Raw genomic sequence first — 27,106 nt, 5'->3', positions numbered from 1 at the left:
GCCCGGCCACGAAGCGAGCAACCGAGGGACCGCCCATCCCTTTTGTACGGTCTCACTACTGCCTGCTACTGGCCTGTACCCGTGGGCTCCAGGGCACTCGCTGGCTGGTATGGATATGGCATTATCTGCGGTACCTCTTACGTGATGCTATTTCTACCGAATGGGCAGTTTACATGACAAACAGAAAGCCAAAGAAGCTCAGGCAGGGTCCCAGGGAAGGGGAATGAAGGGGGGGGGGAAGGTAGCTTTTCTAGGGGATGAGTGGAGGTAGGTACATGGTGCTTGTTTGCCCAGTGCAGTCAGTTCCGTTTGGTGCATTGCCGCGCCCATTGTCTTGGATAGTGACCCAGCCGGGTATGCACATTGTCGGGTTTCTTTTTCCTTTGCGTTGGACGATCATCTCGTCTCATTCTCCTCCGCGGCTCTGCAGGAGCCTGGCCAGCTTGAGCAGTAGCAGAACGACTGTATCTAGTGTGAGACCATGGTTGGCTAACGGTATACATTGGGCCCCCCTCACATAATACATTGGAAATTCTGGGTTTTTTTTCTTTCGGTAGGCGAATGCCCTGCGGTTTGCTCCGGAGTGCTGTCCGTTTCGCCTTGCTGCTGGCAAGGGTAGTTACACTGGAGATGCCTCGACTAGACTTGCAGCTTGCTGTCGCCTACGGCCATGGCATGGCATGGCATGCGGGGGGGAGGGGGGAAGCTGGAGGTGGGATCCCCCTCTGGAACGTGCCGAAGGTTGGTAATTTTGCGAGCAACTCGGCGAGAGTTTCCCAGGTTGCCTCCTCGCCTGCTTACCTTGCTGTGCCTCTGCACAGCTGGGGGGGCTGTTCGCAGTTCACCTTGGCTGGCGGCCCTCAGAAGCCGCCTCGACCGGGCTCGGTGTGGAACTGGCCCGATAGCACCTCCCTCCTTGGCTCTCCGCACCTTGGCCCTGCCTATGCTTCAGAAGGGAGGGGAAGCCAAGCGATGCGGGTGCCGAACGATGGGCATTGGGAGGCCGTATCTAGACTCGTTCTGGAAGGGGGGTGGTGTGTCGTAGAGCGCTCTTATCATCGCCAGCGCCGAGGGAGATCGCCCGTCTTTGTTTTTTTGTTTTTTTTAGCGGGCGTGGTGTCCGCTTGGCCCGTTAGACCCTTCCCCCCTCCTACATTTATCCCCCGTTTGGTATTATCGTCTCTCCTCACACCCACACCCATCCCCGCCCGAGTTTTGAGCGATGCTTGGGACATATTAGCTGCGCTTTCTACGGATACCGCGGGGTCGGCATGCGGATGGGGGAGCTGAGTCGTGATGCTCTCAAAGGGGGTTTCCCTCTCACGTTTCAGTCCATGCAGGGTGCTGGCGGCCAACAGGGCTTTTCCGCCATGTGTGGTGGCCTCCCTCCATCGAACGGCACGGATACCGTACCGGTGATGATGAATGATATGGTAGAGTTTGGCGCCGGCGGATTGCATCATCCTGTCGAAAAAAAGAAGGAGCGCCATGCCCTTCGGTGTTTTTTTTTTTTTTTTTGGTTTATTTATTGAATTCTTTTAAGGATTTTTTTTAAAGTTTATACAAGCCTGCGAAGACCATGATACGGTGATGGGCTTTGTTCCTCTTCTTTCTTTGCCTCGTCTCGGTTCGAGCCGTTGTGGTCGCTATTGTTAGATAAACATCGTCCGCTGCGATGCGTCGCATATGACTGCGAGACGTGTCACATATGCAACCCGACGGTCCAGTGCACGAGGTTGAGGCCTCTCCTCCATATGCCGCCTTCTGCAATGCTACGGTACATCGATTTCGCCGGGCGATGACAGCAGAGGTGCAACCAAGAGGCTCGTGGGAGGAACCACCTCGATATGGGGGTGCTAGCAGCGACACAGTCACTCAGGGCGTCTAGATGCTTTACAGCCACAGGGAGCTGGTGCCCGGGTCCACTTGTGACGTTGAACCGTTGGTTCGCTCTCTGTCTGCATGCATGCATGCTCTCTCTACATAGCACTGCTCCAGACTTGACGGGTGACGGTGTCTACATTCAGAATTCCCTGCACGAAACAGAAGCCTGGGTTTTCGTGCCACTCTTTTGCAATGGCCCTGGCAAGGTGCACCCGCAGCAGACAAGGCTCGAACGACGAAGTCGGGACCGGGGTCAAACTTACCCTGGTCCGTGTCAACGAGAGTCTGACTGCAGCAGGGCCAAGAGGAATTTTCAATGGAACGCTGCGATTAGGGTGTTGCGTCATACTCGTTATGAAAAAAAGGCATTATTACTAGGCCAACATCTCTGCCGCGCTCAACCCTGGGGGGTGGTGGATTTGCCTTGGACGGGAGATGACTGCGGGAAAAAAAACCATATAGCCAATTTCCAACCGTGCCTTGTAAGATAACCGTCGCTAATCTGGAAAGGGAGACCCCGTAGGCCGGCCTAGGCAAACCGGAGAAGTGGAAGGGAACATGAGGCTATCAAATCAGGTCATCGTCGCTGGCGGTGTCACTGGACGTAGTCGGGGTTTTCGACATTGTGATGAGCAAGGATATGTGGGCAGAGAGAAGGTTTGTTGAGGTCCCCCAGTCCTGACACGACTCGCGGGCAATGACAGAGGCAGCCAGCCTGGAAGAAGGAAACGTCCAACATGATGGCAGAGCCCGCGGTCGCCGTCCGTCGTTTGTCTGTAGCATTTTTTATTTTTTATTTTTTGCCGGAAGCACTAAATCAACCTGGCTGCCGGCCTAGCCACTAGCACCACCCATCAATCAGAAAGCTCGGTCCGTTTTCCGGGCCCCCGACTCATGGTTGACTGGTTGAGAAGCTAGTGTGAAAGGACACGAAGGAGGCGAGCCAATCTTGGGCTTGGGACAGTAATAGCGCGGTTCGGTTGGACAGATATCAAAGGCGGCGTGGCTTCGGGTGGATGGCACCATATTTGGCGGTCGTGGGGGCAAAAAGAAAGAAGCGCCTGCTTTGAGTTTGTTTTTGCCTCTCCGTAGTGGTCTGAAGACTTTGGGTGAAGGCGCCGTGAGGTTATTCCCTCAATCCCCCTGGAGCCAGCGCGAGGGTTCTAGGTGGGAGGGCTGGCGGGCTGGCGGGTGCGTGGGATGGAAGGATTCTGAGCAGTCGACAATCCTGGAGAAAAGATGTCATAGGTGTCGAGCAGTGCGAGGAGAAAGACGCGTCGTCGTCTTGCAGGACCAGTAAGCAGGCTGGCCGTTCTTGCATCAACCCATCCGGGCTGCCCCCAATGAGACCGACCAACGCCGCCGGCCCGCAGCGTCCATGTCGAGTTGTCCAATCCAGTCAGACTGTGCGGCCGGGCGACAATCAAGATAGGCGGTGCCTCCCCTCTGGCCCGCCGCCAATGGCACAACATGGCGCACCTCCATTGATCCAGACCCATGCAGTCGGCCTTGTTGCTCCAAGCTTGAACTCCTGGTTCGTTTTTTCCCTCGTTGCGCACCCCTGCCGCCGTCGTTTCCCACCCTGGCCGGTGCCTCGCTAGCACCACAGCGAGCTCCAAGCTTCTGCTCCTAGCCACTTCTCTTGGTCTTGTTCATCCGTTTGGTACTCCACGTGTGTGGAGAGGTGGGATGCGATTCCAAAAAGAGAAAAAGAGGAACGATGTCAGAACACGGTGCAGGGGGAGAGGAGAGGGAAAAAAATGCAGGGCCATGTTGTTTGGAGTGCGTCCCGCGTCAACCTGCAGCGGCGAGCTGAAGGGAAAAAAGAATAATAGCCTCCCACCCCCGGCGGGCATCCCCGTCATAACTTGATGTGAGTGAGGGTGCTTGCTTACCCACGACGATACCCAGGATTTACTTTCCTTTCCACCTCCTCGCCTGACAACCTCCCGCCCGGTTGCTGCGCTTGCTACTCTGCTTGTGCCTGCCTTACTGTCGTTTCCGCCGAGAAGGCACGTTGGCTATATTGTTGCGCAGTTGTGGCAGCGTCGCATTGAAAACAACTTGCTGCCAGGGAAGGAACAGCTGTTGGTGGATGATCAACCAGACTTGGGAAGCAAAAGCAAGGACGACGACGACCCGACGACAACACCGACAAGGACGAAACTAGGACGAGGCAACTTCGCCCAGCTGTCGCTACTTTTTGGTCCATTTTCAGCGCCTGCGCTATCGGCAACTGCTGCCCATCTTTCTAGTTCAGCTTGAACTGGGCATCTCTTGTTGTAACGACCACGCCCACAGTCTCGGTTCTTCCATCATCATCAACCTCAGTTGGACCCTGTTTTTTGTTTTGGAGTCGCATCGCTTTAGACATCACCAACCCCTTCGCATCATCGGCTGCTCAGTACCCCATACCCGCTAGTTGAAGCTTATCGCAGACTTGGCTTTTGATTATTCCTTCGCCATGCGAATCTCCAAATTTGTCTCGGCATTGTTGCTTGGCACTGCCGCAGCTCTCGCACCAATCGAGATTGTCGGCAACAAGTTCTTCGACGAGAACGGCAGACAGTGGTTTATGAAAGGTACGCCAAATCATCCGCTCTCGAGACTACCAGAATCCTCAGGACTGACACCACTACAGGCATTGCCTACCAATTGAGGCCAGGTTAGCCCAACCCAACTCAGTACTCACTTGCGCAGTGCATTGTCTAACTCAAAGCTTGTTCAGATGACCCATTGGTTGACACCGAGCAATGTACCCGTGATGCCGACCTCATGAAGACGCTGGGCACCAATGCAATTCGCATATACCACGTCGATCCCAGTGCAAATCACGATGGTTGCATGTCAGCCTTTGACAAGGCTGGCATCTACACCCTCATCGACTTGGATACTTTTGACTCATACATTCTTCCCGTCAGTGCCCACCCTACGCCGTCTGTGTGATACTGCTAACATGAACTGAAGAATAACCCTTACTGGAACGAGACACAATTCAACGCCTACGCCAAGGTCATGGATGTCTTTGAGAAATACGACAATGTGCTAGGCTTCTTCATTGGCAATGAAATCATTGCACTAAACAACCAGTCCCAGGTCGCCCCTTTCATGAAGGCCGCTACGCGAGACATGAAGGCCTACCGTGACAAGAAAGGCTACCGCAAGATTCCTGTCGGTTACTCCGCTGCCGATATTGCTGAGCTGCGACCCATGCTGCAGGACTACCTTACTTGTGGCGGAAAGACAGAGGACAACATCGATTTCTTTGGGCTGAACTCGTACGAGTGGTGCGACCCCAACACGTATAACACGTCAGGTTACACGAACCTGCAGGCCATGGCCGAGCAATTTCCTGTGCCAATATTCTTCACCGAGACGGGCTGCATCACCGGCGAGGGCCCGCGTACGTGGGATGACCAAGACGCCATTTTCAGCCAGCCCATGGTGGATGACTGGAGCGGAGCAATGGTTTACGAATGGATCTATGAGGAGAACCGCTACGGCATTGTGTCGTATGGCCCCGAGGTCTCCAAGACAATCACCGCCGGCGACGTATACGACGGCTTCACCCGCAAGGGCACCCCAATCCCTCGCTCGCCCGAGTTCCAGAACCTGCAGTCCAAATGGGCCGCCATCACTCCTTCCGGGGTCATGAAGTCCGCCTACGATCCGAGCAGTGTCTCGACCCGCGAATGTCCCAAGGCAACCGGCGGTTGGCTGGTGGACGGCAATGTTCGCCTGCCCACTCTTGGAGAGACGTTTAAGGGCAGTTTCTCATCGAGTCCAGCAGCGACACCCGGCTCGAGCACAAGCGCATCCGCATCACCCAGTCAATCCGCCAAGTCCTCGGCACCTGAAAGACCTTCGGGGTCTGGTACCAAGCAGATTGCCGGCATGGCCTTCGGCCTGGTTGGTGTCATGATCTTTTTCACCGTGTGGATGTGATCGACTCGCGGTCTTTTTCTTCTTCTTCTTTTTCTCTTTCTTTCTCTACTTCTTCTGTACATTTTGTGCATTCATTTACACGACGAACTGGATTATGGCTATACCCCGTCTTCCGAAGACATGAAGGCTTCTTGTTTGAGCAAGGCATTGCATATGGCGTTGTTTGCTAGGCAGGCGTACGGGCATGCCGCGTATCGATTTGCGAAGGAGTCGGTTGGCCAAGCTTCACATTTGATGAAGGCAATAGAGACACTTGGCTTGGGTAACCTGGCCGACATGCTGGGTTGTTTTTTTCACGCATCGATTCTGAGGCACGTTTAATGATGGATTAATCAGTAATACCCCATTGGAGAAGGAAAACAGCAAGGCGTTTATGGCTATGAAAATAGATGACGGTAGCAAGGGCCACAAGCCCATTGATAGATGTAATCTTTCGACAAGATTTGTCCCTCGATCAGTCTCTGTACTTCTCTGGCTTTTGCTTTGATTCCAAAACCCATAAGATGTGGCAGTTGGCTCTGTGAGCCGTGCTTGCTTGCTGATTGGTAATTTACGTGTGTGAACCGGGCAGCAAGAAACGACTTCGCTCCTTCAGATCTAATCTCACGATACAAGGAAGGACTCTGGGGTCTTGCGCGCCGCACTGAAGCCATCTCTTTTATAGCCACTGCCAACTTCAAGACAACGCTTCCGTTCCATCACCGCACAACATACCTGCAATCTCGGCAGTCATCGACACCGAATAACTGGGGACCAAATTGTTTTGTGCGTCTTCCGCGCGCAGAAGAATACGTTCCAGGTTTGCCTTCCAGCTCCTGTTGAACCATAGTTCACCCTCAACCCTGCGCTTCCTCCACAACATCGACCGCAAATGGCACCATTCTTCTTGGTAGGCCACACCATTCCTTCCAAAACGCCACCCGATCCGGACCCAAAAGAACAGCAGGGACAGAAACCGAGTGTATCGGCAGTTGTGAAGTCCTTGGGTCTGGGCTGTCACTGCCCTCGATGGATGCGCATGGCCATCACAACCATTCTCGTCGTCATCGTGGCAGGGCTTTGCATCGCGGGTATCATATTTCTGATTGATTACTCCGAAGAGAGATACGGCAACGGTGGTTTTATCGACCGTTCCCACGTTTACTTCGCGGGAGACTCCCCCGCCACTCAAGGATACCGAGTTGGTAGTAGGTTACCTCTGAGCTCCGATCAAAATGGCCATGTTGATAACTAATGTATTGACGTGGAAGATCAAGTCAGAGGACAACAACATTGGTATACATGCCGTGATCCACAGAACGACTGCCGGAACTACAATACGCTGGTATGTTGGTTTTCTGTATGGAGAAGGGGCAGTGCTTGGCTAACGAGCTTTGTTTCAAGGCTGGAGATCAACATGCGGCACTTGACAACACTCTGACAGCTACATCGACGGCAAAGAAGGTTCTTGGGGCTACAGTCAACAACACCAAGCCCGTGTCAATTCTGATGGTGGTTTTCGTGGTTTGGGCTCTGGCCGGATTGTGGCAATGAACTGGCGTGGCAAATCGTCACAAATTGAAAGGAGCCCAGCCAGGGATAATACGGTAGGTTAAAGTACAGGGCCGGGCAGGCCCAGATTGTTGAATGCTCTTCTACAGGAGGGTAAAGGGAGAGCAGGCTTATTGTGTCCGGGGGGGGGGGGGGGGTTCAAACGGGTAAACATACATTGGCACAGTAGCTTCACATCATAAAACCAACAAGAAGTATTTCAGAAGCTCATTGTGGAAGAATGGCATCAAGCTCCTGTGCGTTGCTGAACACAAACCTCACTCCGTATAATATTGATTAAAGGTCGTTGGCCTGACTGGACGATCTTGCCGGTGCCAGTTTCCTTTAGTATCCCGTTCCATGTAACAACAAGTCAAGCTTTGCTCTGGCATCATTGGAAGTCTAGATTTGAGAGATGTGACAGGGGCCAAGTTGACTTTAGAAGGTTGCGGACAAAAGAGCTGCTCATCTGGGTAAGATGATGTTCGTTGTTTTGCTGCCAGGGCGCTTGCGGGTGACAGTGGGAGAGGGGCTGGGATTCACGACCTTTGGGGCCAGTCGCAACCCTCGAGGAGGGCGGAAAGGTGTTTGTTTCCGTGGTTTGGTCGTCGAGGGTGACATTCATGTCAAGCTAGCTGTCGCATCACATCTCCCCCCCTCCTTTTGGCACGTGCCTGCCGAATTCTGGATAGTGGTTTCGTCGACGATGCTAGATCCTTGAAGAAGGCCGGACGCGTCGTTGTATACTATGTACCTAGAGTGCTGAATCCGGGCTCGCGAAGGTGTCACAACGGCACAACGGCTTTAGTTGCTGTTCTTGAACCACGGGGTGAAATACGTCGCGGGAGGCGAGTCTAGGCATTAGTCACTTGATGTTGAGTAATACCCCGGCGGCCTTATATGCTAAAAAGAGAGTGAAGACCCCAGTTGACTGAGATGAGTAATCTAAACGTCATGCTTGAAGCCCGGCAACTTGCTATTGTTCATCTGACTTCAACTAGGACTCAACAAATGTCCAAGACTACACTCCATGTCAGGTAATACGTCGTCCGCCACCAAAGTCTTGTGAACAACCTCAAGGCCTAACTAGATTAACGGGCCTTATACTTCTGCTATTGAGACTTGGAAGAGGCACTATTGGCAATATCCGAGGATTGGGACTGACGCCGGGTAGGCGAGTTTCATGTTCCAAGTGACCGGGGAACGTTGTCGGCGTTCGGTGAGCGGATGCCTCGGACGAGACCTGAGGTTTCTGAGCGGAAGGGGGGGGATGAAATGAAAGGCTCTAATATTCGAGGAAAGAGGAGGGTTTGCGGATGACACGACCCTGGTTTTGGCCCTTTTTTACTTCTTTTCTTTGAACCGAGAGAAAGGATGGAAGTGCGGAGCTCACAAAGTTACTTTCAACTGACTTGACGTGGCTGGATATTGTACCATTCTCAGTAACACTACGAGTCGGACTGCAGGCAGAAAACCCAAGCCAGGGCCACCTCTCTCTAGGAGGGGAAGGGGAAAAGAAAAACTTATCGTCAGGATCTGCGTGTGAGTTCCGGAGGATATGGAAGATAGGACGTTCTGACGTCTGAGCACAATGAGAATCTGGAGGTCTCACCCCTGGCGAGACGCACTGGCGATCTGATCACTAGGCTGCCAGGAACCCAAATCAACCCAACTACATGTGCGCTCGCTTCGAACTGTATTTTTCGTCCTTTCTTGGTTTTTCCTCTTTTGGCTTTCGATGATGCTTGATAGTCGTTCGGCTAAAAATATTGCCTCTGGAGAAGCTATGATCAGAGAGTCATGGACTTGGGACTTGGCAACGGAAGCGGGAAGCGAGTGAGCGAGAACGAGAGCAATTCAAGTTTGGGAAAATCGGGGGCCCGTCAGAAACTCATCCACAACCACAACCACCACATCCACATTCACGAATCACACACGACCAACGGACATTTAGTTCGGGACTGGCGCTCTAAATATATGTCTTAGTCGACCGTTATTACACAACCGGTTGCAAAGCATGTCGATGCCGGCAGTATGTGCATGCCAGTCGGTCGATCAGCCCGCCCTGAGTTAAGGTGTGTGCATGCAGACGCCCCCAGACCCCGTGTCGGCGGCGCCATGCAGCTATGGCATGAATCTGCAGAAACCAGACAGCCCGTCACCATCTGCCGTGCTTACTTACGGCTGGGGGCGATGAAAAGGCAACAACAGCGGTCGATCATATTGCCCGTCTCTCCTTGCGTCCTCAGGCCTTCTCAGCTTCACTTCAGTTGACTCACGTCCAATGATCAACTGATCAGCTCAGCAGGTTCCCGGCTTCCGCGGAGATCACGGAGCCCTCATCCGGAGCTAACTCGTCTCACTCCGGGGCATGCACACCGCATCGGCGACACCTGGGCCAACTTTCTGAAACACTGATCAAGGCCCTGCCGTGGAGCCAATCGGCGTATACGGTTGGCTACCTCCCGCACCATTTTCTTCCGCCCCCATTCTCCTCAACCTCACCTCCTGCATGTTCCCTTGAAACAAGGCCAACAGCACGTTCACGTCATGTGGGCTCGGGCTCTTCTCAGGGACGCAACGCTCAGGCCTTGCCATCATCCTCCATGGCCTAGTGCCCCATCGGTTTGTCCTGTCTCCGTCTCAATTGCGGTCCAATTCCCTCCTCCCTCCTGAGCCCTCCAGCACATCCATACTAGGTTTCAGACATTGGCAGACAGCGACAATCCGTGGAGCCGCTGTCATGGGTATCTGACCAGGGACATCCAGGCTGACGCAGCAAAACGCAGGGCATGTCACTTTGGTGACAGTGCGGGAGTGTGGATTGCAGGCACCATGTCACCCTTTTTGCCTATCTACACTCGTTCGTTTCGTTCCTTTCTTGAGCTAGGAACGAACCATCACGCGAGGTAGCAAGTGCTTGCCTCGGCGGCGGGGCGAGAAAGAGCAAAATACTCATTCGCACTCACGCTCTTTTGTCGGGTTGGCGCCGCATCATTCTCTCTCTAAGTGGAAACGCGATAGTTTGCTGCTATATCACGTCTTAATTGTCTACTGCCCCGTCATAGAAGTGCTCCGGGCTGAGCCTGTACCGTGGTCACGACCTTGTGCTCTCTTCTCGTCACCCCGTCCCTGCCAGGTCGTTTGCGGATACCCCCCCCTTGACATCGATACGCGAGAGGATCATGAGAAAGAAGCGAAATGGAGGGGACGGAGGACCCCGCCCTGTCGATCGCCGCTGACCTGATGCGTGTCCGTCTGGCCCATGTTATTGCTGGCCAGCCTTATAGGACGGCATCACAGGCTGGTTGCGAAACAACGCCGCAAGTAAGCTCCTGCAGCACCTCCCGGGGAGCATGATGGGCCGCAGACAAGCAAGCCCGGGCACCAATGCCGCGTGGTCCTGTTACATCGGCGATCCGCTCTCTGCTTCGCCCATGCCATTCTATGGGCAAACTAGTTGCTCTTCTGCCATTGATACGTCGGATGAAGCTGATGCAGGCAGGGCGGACGTGGGCTAGGTCTGCATATGTGCATGTAACGGCCTACCTTCTGTGCCGTTGCAGTTGCGCACGCACACCGGTGCACACCTTGAGGCTAGTGTTTTGCTCTGTTGGATCCTGTATCTGTTTCCTAGTATACAAAGGTGCGACCAGCGCCCGCCCACCCCACGCACCCATATCAAATCTGAAGGTCTGAGTGTCCAGTGGAGGAGTGCAAGAGAACAATATCGAGCCCAGCCCCGTGGCTCATCCACCTCGTATCCTCTACACCTGCATACGCATACATTCGATTTGTGAGATTGGGGGCAGTGAGAACGAAAAGGCTGTAGAAGGACGAGCAGCATGTCGCTCAAGTTCTACAGGATACCCGGCGCCGGGCGACCATGGCGTCCGCCCGTCATGGATGAGGACTGCCGGCGGTACCGGCGCCGAGCGAAGCGAACCAGCAAATGGATTCCGCCCCGGCTCGCTCTCGAAGAGATCATTAGGAACAACACGGCATCTGTGAGCGTCCCCGGTTGCGGCCCTCCAAGAATGCGTCTGGGTTCTCATGAAAAGCAAGTCCACTAACAGCAATATCCTCAGCCATGCTCACTAAACGACTTTATGGACTACCTCGTCCACGTCGAGCAGGACGCCGAGCCCCTCCAGTTCTTCATGTGGTACTGCAGCTACGTCCAGTCGTGGACGACTCTCACGCCAGAGCAGCGGGCTCTCGCGCCGCGCTGGGACCCGGACCGCGGCAGGAAGCTCAGCCCGAAGGAGAGGAGGGCCAAGAACTCGAGCAAAGTGAGCAATATCCTCGAGATGCTCGACGAGGAGTGCGACCACATCAACGGAGCGGCGGGGGATCACGGACGCAACACGTCGTCATCGGGCGACTTTTCGCATTCCAGGGGAACGTTTGCCTTGGAAACTTTGGAGGAAGAGGATGGGGATAGCATGACTGAACAAGGTGAGAAGCTTCTGTCGACTTACACCCATCTACAGAGCGCCTAGGCTCCAGCCTACATTCTCGGGTCTCGTCCAGCAACAACGCCCCCCTTCCCCCCCTTCATATCTCAACATGGGGCTAACATATCCCAGCTCCCATGGCGGCACAACAACCCTTCCGCGACGACATCACCGCCATCACAAACCACTACATCACCCCCAGCGCGCCGCGCCGCCTAAACCTTACAAAGGACAACCGCAATGCCGTCCTGGCCGCCACGTCCTGCACAACGCACCCGTCCGCCCTCCTCCCGGCCTTTGAGAAAGCTGAGGCCGTCCTCCGCGGCAAGCTGCACCCAAACTTCATCCGGCACTGCATGGCCAACGCCAACCGCGCCGCGACGCACCTGCTCCGCATCCTGGGCCTCGTGCTGGTCGTCCTCAGCCTCGGGCTGGACGCCGCCCTGGTCCTGTCCTCGTTCTCGCGGTACTACCGCCTCGTCTCCACGCCGCTCCTGTTCTTGGGGCTCGCCATACTCGTGGCGGCGCTGGACGGCGTCTCGCTGTCGCTGCACTTCGCGCACAGGCGGCACCTCCGCCCCTGGGAGGTGCCCGACCTCGAGGCCGGCACGGGGGCGGACAAGAGACACCGCCGCGCCGCGACGTCCGAGAGCGTCGCGGGCGCCGTCGACCCGCTCCGGAAGCTCACCCTCCAGACACTGGGGCCGGGGAACGTGTTTGCGGGCGAGGAGTGGGTCGCCACGTACGAGCGCCGGTGGCTTTGGCGGCGCGTGTTCGAGCGGAGCAGGGAGAGCCGGAACAAGCACCTGCGGGTTCTCCAGGACGGCGTCGTCCTGGGCGCGGTGCTGTGGGCCGCGCTGACGACGATTGGGATCGGGGTCGGGTCCATCTTCATACCCGCGTACAACATGTTTTGAATCGAGGAGAAGAAATCTCCATAAGCCTAATGACAGTCTTTTCTGGGGGTAATGGGGGAGTGATAGAGAGCTATTGGAAAAGTTGGCCCGCGAAACGAGCTTCTGATCTGTATTCGATGGTAGCGTAAGACGGTCTGAGATTAGTAGTAAATAGTATAATAGGTCTTTGAACCCTTTGATGAGTTGTACCTGCGCCCAAGAACCCCCTTATCGTCGAGCAACGACACCGAACCCCCGCTGCCGAGCGGGATATCCATAGAAACCGAGCTGGGCAAGACATCTTCCAAACTTGGGCATGGACACTCAAGCAAGATACACCGGAGCTGGCTAACCACCTTCTGGGCATTTTCCAGACTGGAAGCATACCAAACCGGTAGACTTCTCTCTCTCTTTTCTCTCTTTCTTTGGTCACTTCGAGTAGGGGGGTGAAATGAAGGCCAGATAATGTGAACATCGCGAAAAAAGTCTTTCCTTTCTTGTCTAATTATGATTTCCTGGCAGCTTGCTGCTGCTCATAGTATAGCTCCTCCGCTGTCGTCACGCACTGCATATTTGCGCCGAGCTTGTTCATCGTCTCCATCCACTCGTCGTACCTAGTCGCCCAGTCAGCTATATACCTCTTTGAAGTGCTGGAAGAATTTGACTTACTCATCTGAATCAAACACAATACCGCCACCTATCGTCTAAGTCAGCTTATCGTCTCTTTTTCATCATCGCATGGCGAGATCAGGGGACAAAAAAAAAGGGGGGGGGACTCACCAGCTTGCAAGTACGCAACTCCGTCCTTGACGAGCATCGTCCGCAGCGCAATACAAGTATCCATTGCGCCCTCAATCTCCTCGCCCTTCTCATCAACACCTCCGTAACCAAAGTAACCAACCGCGCCGGCATAGATACCCCTCTTCTCCTGCTCCAGCTCGGCAATCAGCTCCATCGCGCGCACCTTTGGTGCACCCGACACCGTGCCCGCGGGGAAGATGCTGCGGAAGGCGTCGAACCGTGTCTGGCCCGGACGCAACACGCCCGAGACCTGCGAGACAAGGTGCTGGACATGGCTGAACTTCTCCACGACCATCAGATGGTCCACGCGTACTGTATACGGGTCGCCCACGCGGTTGACGTCGTTGCGCGCCAGGTCCACCAACATGACGTGCTCGGCGCGGTCCTTTAGGGAACTGCGCAGCTCGTCGGCGAGCCGCTGGTCCTCCTCGGGCGTTTTGCCGCGCTTGACGGTGCCGGCGATCGGGTGCGTGATTACGCGCCCAGCCTCGGATTTCACAAGCAGCTCGGGCGAGGCGCCAACGATCTGGAAGTCCTTGCAGTTGACGTAGAAGAGGTAGGGCGACGGGTTCACCGTCCGCAGGTGGCGGTAGATGTTGAAGGGGTGCAGGCTTGTCGGGCGCGCGAAGCGCTGCGAGGGCACGGCCTGGATGATGTCGCCCTTGACGATGTGCTTCTTCAGGGTGGTGACGTGCGCCTCGTAACCCTTTTGTCCGACGTTGGAAGTGTACTCCTGGCCGAGCTCAATGGGCTGCTGCTCGGGAAGGGGGATCTCGGGGGCGTTGAGGACGGCGACGAGCTCGTCAATGGTCTGCGTCGCTTTCCGGTACTCGCTCTCAAGCTGCGACAAGTCCTCGGGCACGTGGAGGTAGGTGATGACCTTGAGAATGCCGTAGAAGCGGTCAAAAGCGACAATGGTATCGAAGAGCATGAACAGGGACTCGGGGATCTTGAGCACATCCTTCATCGGCCGGGCCGTCTTGGGCTCGAAGTAGCGGACACAGTCATAGCCGACGTATCCAATCGCGCCGCCGGCCATGGGCGGGAGCTGCAGGCCCGGGACATGGGCGACTACATGTTTCGCGAGCTCGGCCTCGAGGGCAGGCAAGGGGTCACATTCCGGGCCGTAACCGGGACCCGTGGTGAGGATCTTTCGGGGACCGGCGCCGACGAAGCTGTAGCGGCCGACGCGTTCTGTGGCGGCACTCTCGAAGAGGAAGGAGTAGTCCGAGTCCTTGTGGTGTGCGGAGACTTTGAGGTAGGCAGCGGAGGGAGTGATGAGGTCGGAGGAGATTTGGCGGTAGACGGGCACGAGAGTCGGCTTCTTCTCGCTGTTCGTTGCGGCCGGAGCGGAGAGGATCGATCTGACCGTCTCGAGGGACGGGACGACTGCGCGCTGTGCAAGACAGGGAGATTGTCAGCGGGGCCCAATTGAAGGAAGGCAAAAACTTACCGGTCCCGACATGATGATCAGGTCCGCTGGCGAAACTGAATATGTTCTGGTAAGGCGTGGGAGAGCAATGTAAGTTTGTATCTGAGTCACCGCCGTCGAAGCCGTGCTCGATAACTTATTTAGCCTCTCCGGGCTTGGAGGGGTTGTAGCAGGGTCCGATAGGCGGAAGTTTACTGTCGTATCGCTTCGATAAGGCGAGGCAGGCGTTGCCGTTAGTGGCACCTCCGCTGCGTCAGGGATCAGTGACACACAACGACCCCACTATCTTACCCGTCGTTCCGCCAGTCTGGTCTAGACCGTCGCCATGAACATTGGGAAGAAGTCAATGTTCAATTGTCGACAAAGAAACACTGTCTAAAGCAAAATAATAACAACAAGTTTCCTGGGGGGGTTATTCTCATTTTTTTCATTACGTGTTCTCTAACATTTTTAGAGGGTAGAGGGTAGAGGGTTGAATTGCTGTCACTAATAATCATGTTCTTGCACCACTAAACTTGCCGTTCTGCACCAAATGGATGCTTCAGCCAACCTTTGGATTATGAGTGGACTACGCCGATATTCTTACTTGATTTCTAGTCTCATTTCTGTTCATTTCTTCGGGCCTCCTTGGGGTATCAGCTCTCCACAGATAACGCCTTGACGCCAACAAGCTTTGCGCTTTTGCCCTTCCCATCCGTCGTGACCAGCCAGTATTCAGTCCTGACACCGCCCTTCGGTACCTTATAGACTCTGACATCATTCCCCTTGCCCGCCTTGCGTACCGCCTCAATGATATCCTGGTAGTCGCCGTTCGAGTCCCAGTCTACAGGGTCCAGGAGGTCCACGCCCGCGTTCTCGGCATCCGGGTGCTGAATCAGCTCTGCAAACTCGACTGTCATACCAACGTTATTAGCCAACTGCTAGAGAAGGAAAGGGGTTGCGATAGATTATGTAGCCGCATGTGTCTCCTCTCGTGCGAAAAAAACATGATGGTAGGGCTTGGTTCAACAACTCACCTTCGTCCGGTAGGCCCTTGCCAGCCTCGTCCCACTCCAGCGCAACACCAACGAAGGGCTCGTCCGCGTCCGATACGTACACCTTGTCCTGCTTCAGCACATCCTGAATAGCCTTGGGTACCTCGACGCCGTTGTCCTGCGCTTTGAACTCCTTGCTCTTGTTGCCCGCCGGCTTGGTGTAGCCCTGGCTAGGGTCCTGGTTCGCCTTATCCAGGAACGCTGCGTAGTCTGCGTCAGACATCTTGAAATGTGAAATCGTCGAGAATCTGCAGATCGTCTGGCGATAAGGCTGCGGTAGGAAGCTGCTGCTTCGCGCAAGGTGTGGTCGGCCTCTAAATGCGTTTCGGGGTGCGGGGGATGGCGTGGAATTTGGTAGCGCTGGATGGCAGAGATTTCGATAGAGTGTTCGGGGGAGACACGGCTTCATTCGTATCGACTGAGACGTAGAGGAGCTAAGTACGGCAGTGAGGGGTGATGCAGCCTCGAGCTTGGTTCGCGGGAAGATGCGCGCCATGGTTGGGCATAGGTCTGGAATGACGCAACACGCCGGCTAGCTACGCCTCACGTCGCTCGTCAGACCTTGCCGCCCCACCAACTCGGTAGTGGCTGGCTGCCCGTCCACCGGGTGCCGAATGCCCACATTTCAGGGAAAGGAAAAAAAAAAAAAAACTCTGACCGCACAGAGCAGCTACGCATGTCATATTTCGCAACGATGTACAGATTTACAGTCACCAAGCACGAGCCTCGAGGCGAGAAACAACATGCATCGTAGTCATTTAGGTATCATTGGTTTGACTTTTGAATTCTCGGCGCTCATTTTAACCTCAAAGGTGTCCCAAACCATCCGAATAGTAACGTGAACCCTCTACACCGATGCCATGACCATGATACAAGAAAATTGAAGAACCCATTTACGCGGTAGCAAGGTCCTTCTTGAGGGTACCCTGGTACTGCTTCTTCTCCGCCGGCGTCTGGAAAGCACCGTGTCCGAACTCGGACGAGGTATCGATCCACTTGAGGTCGATCTTCTCGAGGGCCTTTCTTGAGGTGTGGGTGAACATGGACTTGCGCAGAGTAACGACGCGCTTCTTGGTACCGGGGATGGAGCCCTTGACCATGACGAAGTCGTTCTTGATCTCGCCGTAGCGAACGAAGCCACCGAGACTGGCAGATAGTTAGCAATCGAGTGGCATTTACAGACGGAATAGATAGTGACATACGGGGTGATGGTCTTCTTGGTAACGTCAACGTCGGTGGCGGCGTTGTCGTCGGCGTCGCCCTTGCCGATTCTGTAAACCTTGTGGTTGACAGAGGTACGGTGGTGGTATCCGTCCTGACCGGCACGGGCAACAGTCCACTGGACGTGGGAAGGATGCCAGGCACCGATACAGGCGACCTTACGCAGACCCTTGTGAGTCTTACGCGGGAGCTTCTTGGTGCCCCAACGGGAGGTGACACCGCTGAATCCGTGACCCTTGGTGACGGCGATGACATCGATAACCTCGTTCTGCTCGAAAACGGAGTCGATGGAGACGGGCTTCTCGAAGAGACCGTATCCGAAGTCGACCTTCTCGGCAACGGAGCCACCGTTGACCTGGATCTCCATCAAGTGGGCCTTCTTCTGCTTGAGAGGAGTCTTGCGGATCTGGGTGTGGGCGAGAACACGGACGACGGTGCAGTACTTCTTGATGCGCTCGATCTCGCGGGTGATGGAGGCGCCGGAACTCTCGGAGTGCTGCTTGGCGTACTTGGTGAAAGCCTTCTTCTTGGACTTGTACCAGTTCTTGTAGAAGCGGCGGCGGATCTCGTCGCTCAAGTGCTCAGCCCAGACGGTGGTGAGCGAGCGCAGGCCGCGGGGAGTCTCGATGTAGCCCACAAGACCAACAACGATCATCTGTAGAGATGTTAGCCATAGGCACAGAGCCAAGCGGGCTGCGTTGGTAGTACAGGTGGGGTATCAATGATGGAGACGGCCTCGACGACCTCCTTCTTGTTGGCCTTGGCACCGGGACGGTCGAGGTCGCGGACGATCGTGGTCATACCAGCCTTGTAGCCCATGGTGGCAGTCAGGTGGACGGGCTTCTTGGCGTCATCCTTGGGGAAGCTGGGAAAAAATTGCCATCGTCAGCCTTGCGATCTTCAATTACGCAAAACCAACGCCGGGAGACGCTCGCAACAATCTCTGGTGACTTACGACTTGACCTTACCGCGGTGGCGGGCAGCACGCTTGCGCGGCAGGTAGGCCAGCGAACCGTGGCGAGGAGCCTCGTACTTTCGGTGAGACATCTTGAGGGATTGACCTGTGGGTTAGTTGACAGAATCAATCGAGAGGAGTGAGGGGGAAAGTTCGAGGTCAAGATTGAGGCTATCTAAAATTTCCCTGAGTACCAGCCAAAAAGGAATTGTGGGTTGTAAATCAGCTCCGCAAAGCACCCTAATCACGTGATCAAAATTATTTTATTTTCAAACAAGTAGTGTGCATGTCGCTTGTGTGGTCCGTGCTTGGCAGAACTAGCCGTTCTTCAAGCCAGTCGCTCAACACTAATAATAGTAAGGCAATACAGCAGCTAGGTCCCTATGTATCTGACAGACACGCCTACTCTCTGGCGCATGCGCATCCAGTGCAGCAGATTTCTATTCGTAGCCCGGTTACATAATTGCCTGATTGAAGCTTGCATGCAGTCTATATTCAAGACTAGTATTCTCTTCATAAGCTACCTGATTGCCTAGTCACGCCAGTGTCCAACGAAAGGTGGTTCTTGAGACAGGACAAGTTTGAAGAACGAAATGGTATACATGCAAAGAGAACACAGAATACGCAGACAAAGAAAACAATACGTCAAACTGCCATTGATCCATTAAGTCGACTCAACCTTGGGAGTAGGGCCCATCAAGCCATTAATGCTTGCGCTCGTGGGCGTCTTGGTTTCCCCTGCAGCCGGAGCAGGACCCGAGCCATTGGTAGTGGCAACGGCACCCTTCTTTTCGTCCTCACCACTGTCATCGTAGTCCTCATCAACGTCCATTTTCCGAGCCGCACGCTCGGGCTCGCTCGGCTGAGTAGGCCGGGCTGCGGGAGTGTGTTCAATAGGCGGCCTTTCCTCGGCAGGGTACTCCTTAACACCGGGAGCAGGTCCGGGGGCAGGTCCAGGACCATTCTGGGCTCCGTCGTGAAGAATGTTCTGCATCGGCGCGGCAGCCGACTGCATCGGCGGGAGGTGGTTGGAAGGCATTGGGTGGCTGGGTGGGTGATGGGCCGCCTCCGAAGGATGGTATCCGTCGTTGGCATGACGCTGCTCCTCACCCCTCCGAATATCCTCTGCTCTTCTCTGATCCTCTGCTCGCCGCTGATCCTCCGCGCGACGTTGGTCGTCAAATCGACGGGCTTCCGAAGAATTGCGTCGATACTGGTCACGGGATCCCGGAGGAGTTGACGGGCGCCGAGGACGCACGTCGTCCAATCTGGCCCGATTCTCATCGTTGGCTGGCCGCTTATGGGATGAGTCCTCCTCCCACTCTCGCATGCGCTTGGGGCCCACAGAAGCAGGACGATCATGTTCGTTGCGCTGCGCTGCAGGGTCTGCAGCAATTGCACCCGGAGGCGGTGGAGGCGGGGCACCGGCCTCCATGGGACCAGGAGTGGGGCCGTCAGGGTGATGACCGTACGGCGGCGGTGGAGGAGGCTGATGCTGAGGGTACGCCGACTTGGGAGAGGGCATGCGGTTGTCGTGCATGGGCCTTTCGCCAGGCCGGGGGCTGTTGGTCCCGCGGAACTGAGGCGGTTGGCTGGGAGGGCCGCCATTTGGTCCAGTGTTCATGGGAGGCATTTGAGCAGAGGACGGCTGTGCGTAGTTGGGGTTAATGGTGCGCGGTGCAGAGGTAGGAGGGCCCTGAGGAGGCTGTTGAGGAGGCTGCTGCGGTCCCGAGTAGTGGGCCGGGGGTGGAGGGCTAGGTCCTCTACGGATCGACTCAGGGTAGGGAGGGCGACCTCCGTGTTGCTGCTGTTGCTGGTCCTGCCTCGGGCTGGGCTGTCGTGGCATGGGCGGGGCAGGACCACGGAATGGCTCGCCACGCTGCTCGTAAGGGTTGGGCGGCTGTGGAGGAGGGTTGATATCCGCAAGTCTACCCCATCCGTTACTACCTGGGCCACCAGGACCAGGCGGCGGCGGCGGCTGCTGTCCCTGCTGCTGTTGCTGAGGAGCAGAGCTTCCCCATTGAGGAGCCGGAGGACCAACTTGGTAGGCCTGAGGGTGCACGTCGGCAGGTTGGGGGGCACTTGGGGGTTGCCCTCCGTTGGCACCGCCATTTCTCAGCAACTGCAGTCGCGCCTTAATGTGAGGGTTCTGAGGATCTAGTTCTGCTGCCCGCTGGTACGCATCAAGTGCATCACTGATTTGGTTGTTACACGATTCATACTGGACCCTTGTTAGCGGCGCCTTTTGTATCAAGAGTATAGCGGCGTGAACTTACTAATGTGCCCAAGTCATACCACACTTCAGATATGAAGGGGTTAAGGCGGATGGCACGAGAGTAGGCGTCGAGTGCGTCGCGGTATTGGTTGATCTGGTAGTAGAGGACTCCGATAGAGCACCAGAACGTGGGGTTCCTGCCATCACGGTACACAGCCTGCTGGTATGCCTCGTATGCCTTGGGGTACTTTTGCTGGGACATATAGCAGCGGCCAAGTAGGTACCAGCTTTGCGCATCACCCTGATCGGCGGCAACAGACTTCTCCAAAAACTCGATGGCTCGCTCTTGGCTCTGGAAGCTGCTGCTCTGTTGGTGATGAAGCCAGCCGAGCTGCTGCAGCACCTTGGCATGACTGGGATCACGCTCCAGGACCCTTTGGTAGGCAGCTTTGGCACTGTCGTACTATCAAAAAGGTTAGTTGTAGCTCTTGACGAGGCCGGGAATCAATAACCTACGTCCTTCTGCTGCTCATGGACATGGCCAATTTGGAACCAAATATCTTCCTCGGTAAGAGGAGGGGGTGGAGAGTTGACAATGTACTTGAAGCACTCAAGACTCTGGCCATACTTCTGCTGCTGCTTATATATGATACCCAGGCGGAAGTAGATTTCGTTGGCCTTTTCAAAGTCTGGTTGCATTTGCATGACCTGGGAGAAGGCCTCCTCTGCATGCTCAAGAGAGCCATATCTATCATAGAGGATGCCAATGCCGTACCAAAGCTTGGGTTCCTGCGTCATGTTAGCGTCCGAGAACCCCCGAAAGATCAAGATAGTGCTACTGACCCTTGGACTCCTCAAGTTCACGAGAGCAGACTGGTAAGCAGCGTAAGCCTGCTGCAAATCGTCCATCATGAGGTAGCAATGACCTGTGAGCAGTTAGCAAATCGCACTCGCTGAGCGCAAACGTGGGCGCGGTACGTACCCAGACTGCCCCAAGCCTCGCCATTGGTGTTGTCAATCTTGAGTATCGCTTGCAAGTAATCAACAGCTTTGTGGAATTCTTCGCGGGTTCGTAGAATCAAGCTGATGGCATTCATTGCCGCTACCGACTGCGGGTTTGCTTGCAAGGCTCGGTCGTAGGCCTTCATAGCTTCCTCGAGGTTACCGAGAAGCTCAGCAAAGCTGCCTACATCAATTGTTAGAGCGTGTTATGCGCAGTGCCAGTCGCGATGCGCTTACCAATCTGCATCCAAACAGCCTCGTTCATGAGGAGGATCTGCCGTGACGGCGCATAGTTCTGGCCTTGCTGCATTCCCGGCGGCGGAGGGGGGCCGGGAGGACCATGCTGCTGTGCCTGCATGGCCATGGTTGGCGACGGGTGATGGTTGGCCATTGTGTTGGAAATAGACGGAGGTTTGGCGTCCGCGATCCGCTGCAGGGCCGTCTTAATGGTTGCTGGTGATGGCGCAAAGGGCGGTGGTTGTGAGGACGACGAGGTGGTGATTATGGAAGATCAGAGAATAAAAAATATGACAGAGACCAGACGCGCCAGTTCAGGAAGCCTTGAGCTGCTTCGGTTGAGATGCAGTCCTAGGCTTCCAGTGGTTGTTGCGACGGATCGAACGGGTTGTGGTTCGACGTGCAACCGGTCAACGGAAGGCTGGGCGACAGAGGCAGAGTCGACGACACGCCAAAGTTGCGAGGAAATCAAACAAAACGGCGACGACAAGCCGATTCCGAAGGACGGAGAGCCCCCGAGACAGGACAATGATGATTTTGGAAAGGAAAGGATACGAGACCCGAAGGCGATCGATTGAGGCGCCCCCGTTGTAGCTCTGTGCAAAGTTGGGGATGGGGGGAAGAAAACGAGAAGGGAAAGTTGGGAGGCTGCGAGAGGTTCCTAAGGTAGGTTCCATCATTCTGTGCCAAACTCACCTAACCCACGAGTGAACGGGCAGCAAGGAGTGAGTACGTACCGGAACGTACCCTTTGTTCCTTCCGTTCCTTTCTCCCACTGGGCCAACGCCACGGGTGGGGTCTTTCCCAAGCGAAACGACACGACGGCCACACCCCTGTAGGGGGGTAGTGCAGCTTTTTTATTTAAGTCGATTGCCGGGGGTGCCAGCAGTGGGTCAATGATGGAGAAGTGCTGGTACGTATCTTTACCATCTCATCTAAAAAGCAACTTGGCTAGCGCACCTTAGCTGGAGCCGATACCCACGCCCACGCTTCACGCTCACGCCCACCATGCCCACGCCCACGCCCACGCCCATGCCCACGCCGCCTGCCAGGCCAGGTACAGATTTCATGGAGGCGGGCGGCGGGCACTCCCACTGAACGCAATTCGCCCCCCCTCCCCCCCCTCCCCTCCCTCTTGGAGGGACCCATGGACGCTTGGCTCCTGCTGGTCCGAAATGGGAGCACAGAGGTGGGTATGGTACCTTGGCTTATGGAGACCACGACCTCACTGCGGAAATCTGCGGTAAAGATGTGGACGCGGATGATTCCTCTGAGAGTCTAGCGAAACACGTCCTGCAGACCCGACCCCTCCCCTTTTCATTGCTGCTGCAAGCACGAGTCGGCGAGGCGGCGCATCTACTACGTTTGTCATCCACCTCGACCCTCTTGTTGAGCTTTCCACCATCGGCCGTCACTTGAAGAGCTCGGCAACTGGCAAGTTTTCGATTTACTGTTAGATTTAGCCGTTGCCCATTGTAGGTCCCTGCGGGCAGTGGGTCCCGAAGCTTCTTTCTCCCTTGCCGTAGCTGCCCGTGTGTCTCCAGCATGGATACTTGCCAACACCTGCTCTGCTCAACCGCCAATGAGTCGTGCTGCGCATCTCGTGATCAATCCGAAAATGTCCGGGGGAAAAAAAGAAAGAAAGAAAGAAAGAAAGAAAAGGCGAAATCACACAGAAATTACTGCTGGAGATTTGACGCTATCGGCCGTCTAAAGCTGCATTCGAAACAATATATCGCGTGCTGCTGTGGAACGTACAGCAACACAGATCCGAGTTTTGTGAGTTTGCGTGTCATCGCTGCTCTGCTCTTGTGATTTGCGTAGGTGGAGGCGCGATTCGATTCGGCGGTGGCACACGTTGTGGCAGCGTAGAGAGGCGTGGGGAGATCGTAAGCGTAACCATGAGCATGGTCGACATTGCCAGCGGCCTCGGGAATGACACAAATAAGAGAGTAGTCCATGGACAAGGAACGCCAAAGGCCACTAAACTTGGGCATGCCCTCGGCAGCCGGTTTTTGAAACAAAAAGAGAGCCGTGTCGCATAACATCGCGATGCAATCCTGTCTTCCTGTCGCTGTGGCGGAAGAACACCGAGGGGATGGGTCTCAAGACTGTGCCTTAGGCACAACTTTGGGTTTTGCCGCAAACACATTTTGGAATGGGTCCATTAGGCGGTAACAGCGTCGGCCATTGTAATCGCATGTGCAATATATTGCCGTCCCCAGCACCCGCGGGCAGATAATGACGGAATCGTCGTTGTATGACCGCAATGCGGGCACCTGGCTTGAATGGCAAACGTCACTGTGATTCACCTCGTCAGGTAGATGTACCTGATCTCAGCCTGCGTCCCTATGGTGCGCCAAAGTCCCAGCCGTAAATCGCATTCTTATCACATCTCTACCCTTAAGTTTGGGCACCGATTGTCCAGTCCTCACTTAATTGAGATGTGCGAACATGGATATGACGGGCCCGCGAGAGATCATCCAAAACGCCTGTCAGAGAAGGGAGAAAGAGTGGCATGAGAAGCTAAGGGTACAGAAGCAAAATAATAATGAAATGCAATAAGACATCACAATAAAAAGGAAACAAATCCCCGGAAAATGGGAAGCGCTGCACTCAAGAAACCGCCGCCACTAAACTGCATCACGGCAGAACCCACGTGTCGTCGGTGTTGGCAGTGTTCACCTCAGGGAGGTAAATATTCACCGAAAGGTAGCCCTTCCCCAGGAAAATGCCCCCTGGATGAGGTACCGACCGGCCATCACCCTCTAGCCCAGCGCTGTGGTGTGTCTGGTCGCCTGGTCTGGCTGGGCTCTGGGACTCTGGGCTAGCTAGGCTGGGCTGGGCTGTATGCCCAGGGCAGTCAGACTCGTGCATGGTCAGCCCCCCAAGATCCTGATCGGAGGTGGATCGCACCGTCGAAGAAATGCCAGAAGCCAAAACCAACGCAAGAAAAGACGAACCTTGAGTATGGTTCATGTCATTCGCCGCACCACTGCATCCATCCACCCAGAGCGCCGATGTGACTTCATCCATGCCGCAACTGCTCACTAGTCAGTTGTTGATTACCTTCCCCGAGTTTCCCACACCTTCTTAGCCACACCTGTCTCTGGCGCTCTGTCTGGCATTTTACTCTCTCCCGTCACCTCCTCTCCTGCCTTTCTTATTCGGCCCCTCCCCCCCCCCCCGGTTGTGATCTTCGGTTTCAGCGCCTGATAATCGGGATGGGATGGGCTTGGTGATTCGTCGGATGCCTTGCAGGCACCTCGCTGAGTGAGCCCGTCGTCGATGACCTTTTTGACCCATTGTTTTTAAACTGATCTCGCAACAAATGAATGTTGCGCTCATTGAAGAAACCGGTCATCTGTGAATATCTGGTGGATTGGGGTTCGGGTCCAACTGAGAAGGCTGCTCAACACGAAGCTATCGTCAGAAGCTGCAGTGGCTGGCCCTCCTTGTTGGCCCGTGTTGGGTGGGAGATGCATGCCTGCCTGTGCTGCGGTGCTACGGATTGCTAGGCCGGCGGATTGCTTTCCCATAGAAATTATGGGTGTGCGCCCTCGTGCCCATGTGTGGACGGGAGACGCAGATACAGGAGACACACATGATGCGGGTGCATCTGTGGGCTCTGCTTGGGAACTGCGAATAGCTCGATGGGATCCGGTCGCCGCCGCCGCCGCCGTCGCCAGGCTGGAGGGAATCATGGCTGAATGGGTGTGGAGAGAAGCTGGAGGCTTACCTGAGGAGAGGGAGGGGCGTCCAGCAGGGGTCAAGGGGTGGAGGTGGGAAGCGCCAGCGACTGAGTGGAGGGGTGTGGCCGTCGTCTTGCATCTGTCTCTGTGTGGCGGGGGGTGCCTGCCGTTCCCCCAGCCCTCGGCTTGGACGAAGCAGAGATTGTGTACGTGCCCTGGACAACCATATGTACGTGTGAGGTAGGCGGAGGAGGGGGGGATGCAGCCATCTCTCGCATATGCAGGCCGTTTGGGGCAGTATGAGGGTACCCGACCGGCGGCAGCGTCAAGCGTAAGGGATGGGGGGAGAGATAGTGTTTATGTGTGTGGGTGTGCGTCTGACGGTGTCATGGTGGGATGGACCGGAGTGCGTGAGGTGGTTGTACCTTGCGGCAATAAGGCAAGATCAGGCAGGATTTGATGGTGAGAATATTTCGGACTGGGAGGGCAACAGTGCAATACCCAGTACTTTTCCCGTCGCTGTATCCGCAGCGTAGACTGAGGCAATACTGCAGGGTAAGGTGCAAGGTAAGGTAAGGCAAGGGAAGCTAAGGCAAGAGCGCACGGTCCCCACGGTACGTCTCCGGCTGTTCTGCACGTACTGCATAGTACCGCAGTATCGTGCCTGCCTGCATACTTGGTACCCTTCGCTCAACCTGCCATCCGCCAAGTCGTCGAACCTGACGTGCCACCACGGAGACTGATCTGACTCCTTGGCGTTAGTCGTGGTGTGGTGTGGTACCCAAAGTCTGTGGGACGGGGACAGCCTTTTCGGGGTCGAGTGGCACGGCACACGGCGGCTGGGTCCATCCATGTTTCTTCTGTCCTCGTCCTTCTCTTACGCTTCCCAACACGTACAAGCGGCTCCCCCGGCAGCCCGGGTATTTTCTGACTTTTTGGTCTCTGTGTGAGTGTCCGTACCGTCCGCCCGTCTCTCGAACCACTTGGCCCCCCTTTGGCCGGGTTGGAAACGAACAAAAGGGAAACGTTGTACGGTACGTACACCAACGTTTCCTCGCGTCCCCTTACTCACTGACGATGGTGATTCTTGGGGGGGCGGAACTGAAGCTCTCCACGCATCATGATCGGCATCCTAAACAACTGTCATCGCCTGCATCTGCGTCTGCATCGCCAACACCACCATCATGATCAAGGATGACCTCCGCCGAGAGAGAGGCTGATCAAAGTGGTCACCCTCGGAATACTGGGTACGGCGGTGTTGCCTTGCGAGCGGCGCAAGTTCAAATTAAGCACGCAGTATTACTTGCCTTTTTAGGGTGCTATGCAATCGTGTCGGCGGATTGGTTGGCGGCGGGCTGGACTTGGGGTGGCCTCCTTCCTGTCTCCCCCGTAGGCCCGAATTAATCGTCGTCGTCCGAGCCAGGCGGATGATAAAATCGACGAAAATTCTCCTGCCTACAGGCTACCCTGCCATTGCCAGGTACCGACCGGCGCCCCAGGGTTGGCTGCGTCGCCCGGAAACCCAGTACATCGTTCCCCCCCTTTTTTTCCCTTCCTCCAGACGCAGACGACAGGCTCGGCCTACAGCCCAAACCCACTCAGGGAGAGGCTTGGCTGGTGCCGCACTCCGGCGATGATAACCCTTTCTCCCCACCATGTACGTAAGTCGTAACGCTCGTCGGGTCCCATTATGCGGTGAGGGTAAACGGCGGAGACTGGGACTAGGACTCGGTCCCTGTCGGAAACCACTACACGTGAGCTTGTCTCCAATATGACGAGCCTATCCCCGACAGCCATGCACCATC

At 55.5% G+C, this 27,106-nt stretch overlaps 6 protein-coding genes across 6 annotated transcripts; 2 read left to right on the top strand and 4 right to left on the bottom strand.

Annotated features, from left to right (window-relative positions):
* Positions 1-4,348: 4,348 nt before the first annotated feature.
* Positions 4,349-5,829, top strand: EsH8_II_000135 (uncharacterized protein; the record flags this gene model as incomplete). The annotated part of the gene is made up of 4 exons (XM_083263433.1): positions 4,349-4,466; positions 4,526-4,549; positions 4,613-4,800; positions 4,852-5,829. 4 exons carry the CDS (start codon positions 4,349-4,351, stop codon positions 5,827-5,829), a joined length of 1,308 nt encoding a protein of 435 aa, XP_083120755.1.
* Positions 5,830-11,204: 5,375 nt separating this feature from the next.
* On the top strand, positions 11,205-12,733 carry EsH8_II_000134 (uncharacterized protein; the record flags this gene model as incomplete). The annotated part of the gene is made up of 3 exons (XM_083263432.1): positions 11,205-11,366; positions 11,448-11,817; positions 11,949-12,733. The coding sequence occupies 3 exons, from the start codon at positions 11,205-11,207 to the stop codon at positions 12,731-12,733; spliced, it is 1,317 nt and encodes a 438-aa protein (XP_083120754.1).
* A 484-nt stretch (positions 12,734-13,217) lies between these two features.
* Positions 13,218-14,978, bottom strand: EsH8_II_000133 (anthranilate synthase TRP2; the record flags this gene model as incomplete). Its single annotated transcript, XM_083263431.1, has 4 exons — positions 13,218-13,326; positions 13,382-13,409; positions 13,493-14,909; positions 14,967-14,978. 4 exons carry the CDS (start codon positions 14,976-14,978, stop codon positions 13,218-13,220), a joined length of 1,566 nt encoding a protein of 521 aa, XP_083120753.1.
* Positions 14,979-15,580: 602 nt separating this feature from the next.
* Positions 15,581-16,202, bottom strand: EsH8_II_000132 (uncharacterized protein; the record flags this gene model as incomplete). Its single annotated transcript, XM_083263430.1, has 2 exons — positions 15,581-15,837; positions 15,962-16,202. The coding sequence occupies 2 exons, from the start codon at positions 16,200-16,202 to the stop codon at positions 15,581-15,583; spliced, it is 498 nt and encodes a 165-aa protein (XP_083120752.1).
* Positions 16,203-16,872: 670 nt separating this feature from the next.
* EsH8_II_000131 (60S ribosomal protein uL3) lies at positions 16,873-18,247 on the bottom strand (the record flags this gene model as incomplete). Its single annotated transcript, XM_083263429.1, has 4 exons — positions 16,873-17,125; positions 17,182-17,855; positions 17,909-18,065; positions 18,156-18,247. The coding sequence occupies 4 exons, from the start codon at positions 18,245-18,247 to the stop codon at positions 16,873-16,875; spliced, it is 1,176 nt and encodes a 391-aa protein (XP_083120751.1).
* Positions 18,248-18,819: 572 nt separating this feature from the next.
* EsH8_II_000130 (tetratricopeptide repeat protein) lies at positions 18,820-21,763 on the bottom strand (the record flags this gene model as incomplete). Its single annotated transcript, XM_083263428.1, has 6 exons — positions 18,820-20,376; positions 20,432-20,833; positions 20,887-21,159; positions 21,214-21,296; positions 21,353-21,556; positions 21,610-21,763. 6 exons carry the CDS (start codon positions 21,761-21,763, stop codon positions 18,820-18,822), a joined length of 2,673 nt encoding a protein of 890 aa, XP_083120750.1.
* Between the last annotated feature and the right edge of the window lie 5,343 nt (positions 21,764-27,106).

Source organism: Colletotrichum jinshuiense, chromosome 2 (assembly GCF_051148585.1).
Source record: "Colletotrichum jinshuiense chromosome 2, complete sequence".
NCBI classification, from domain to species: Eukaryota; Fungi; Ascomycota; class Sordariomycetes; order Glomerellales; family Glomerellaceae; genus Colletotrichum; species Colletotrichum jinshuiense.
This window is presented reverse-complemented; position numbering and strand designations above follow the sequence as displayed.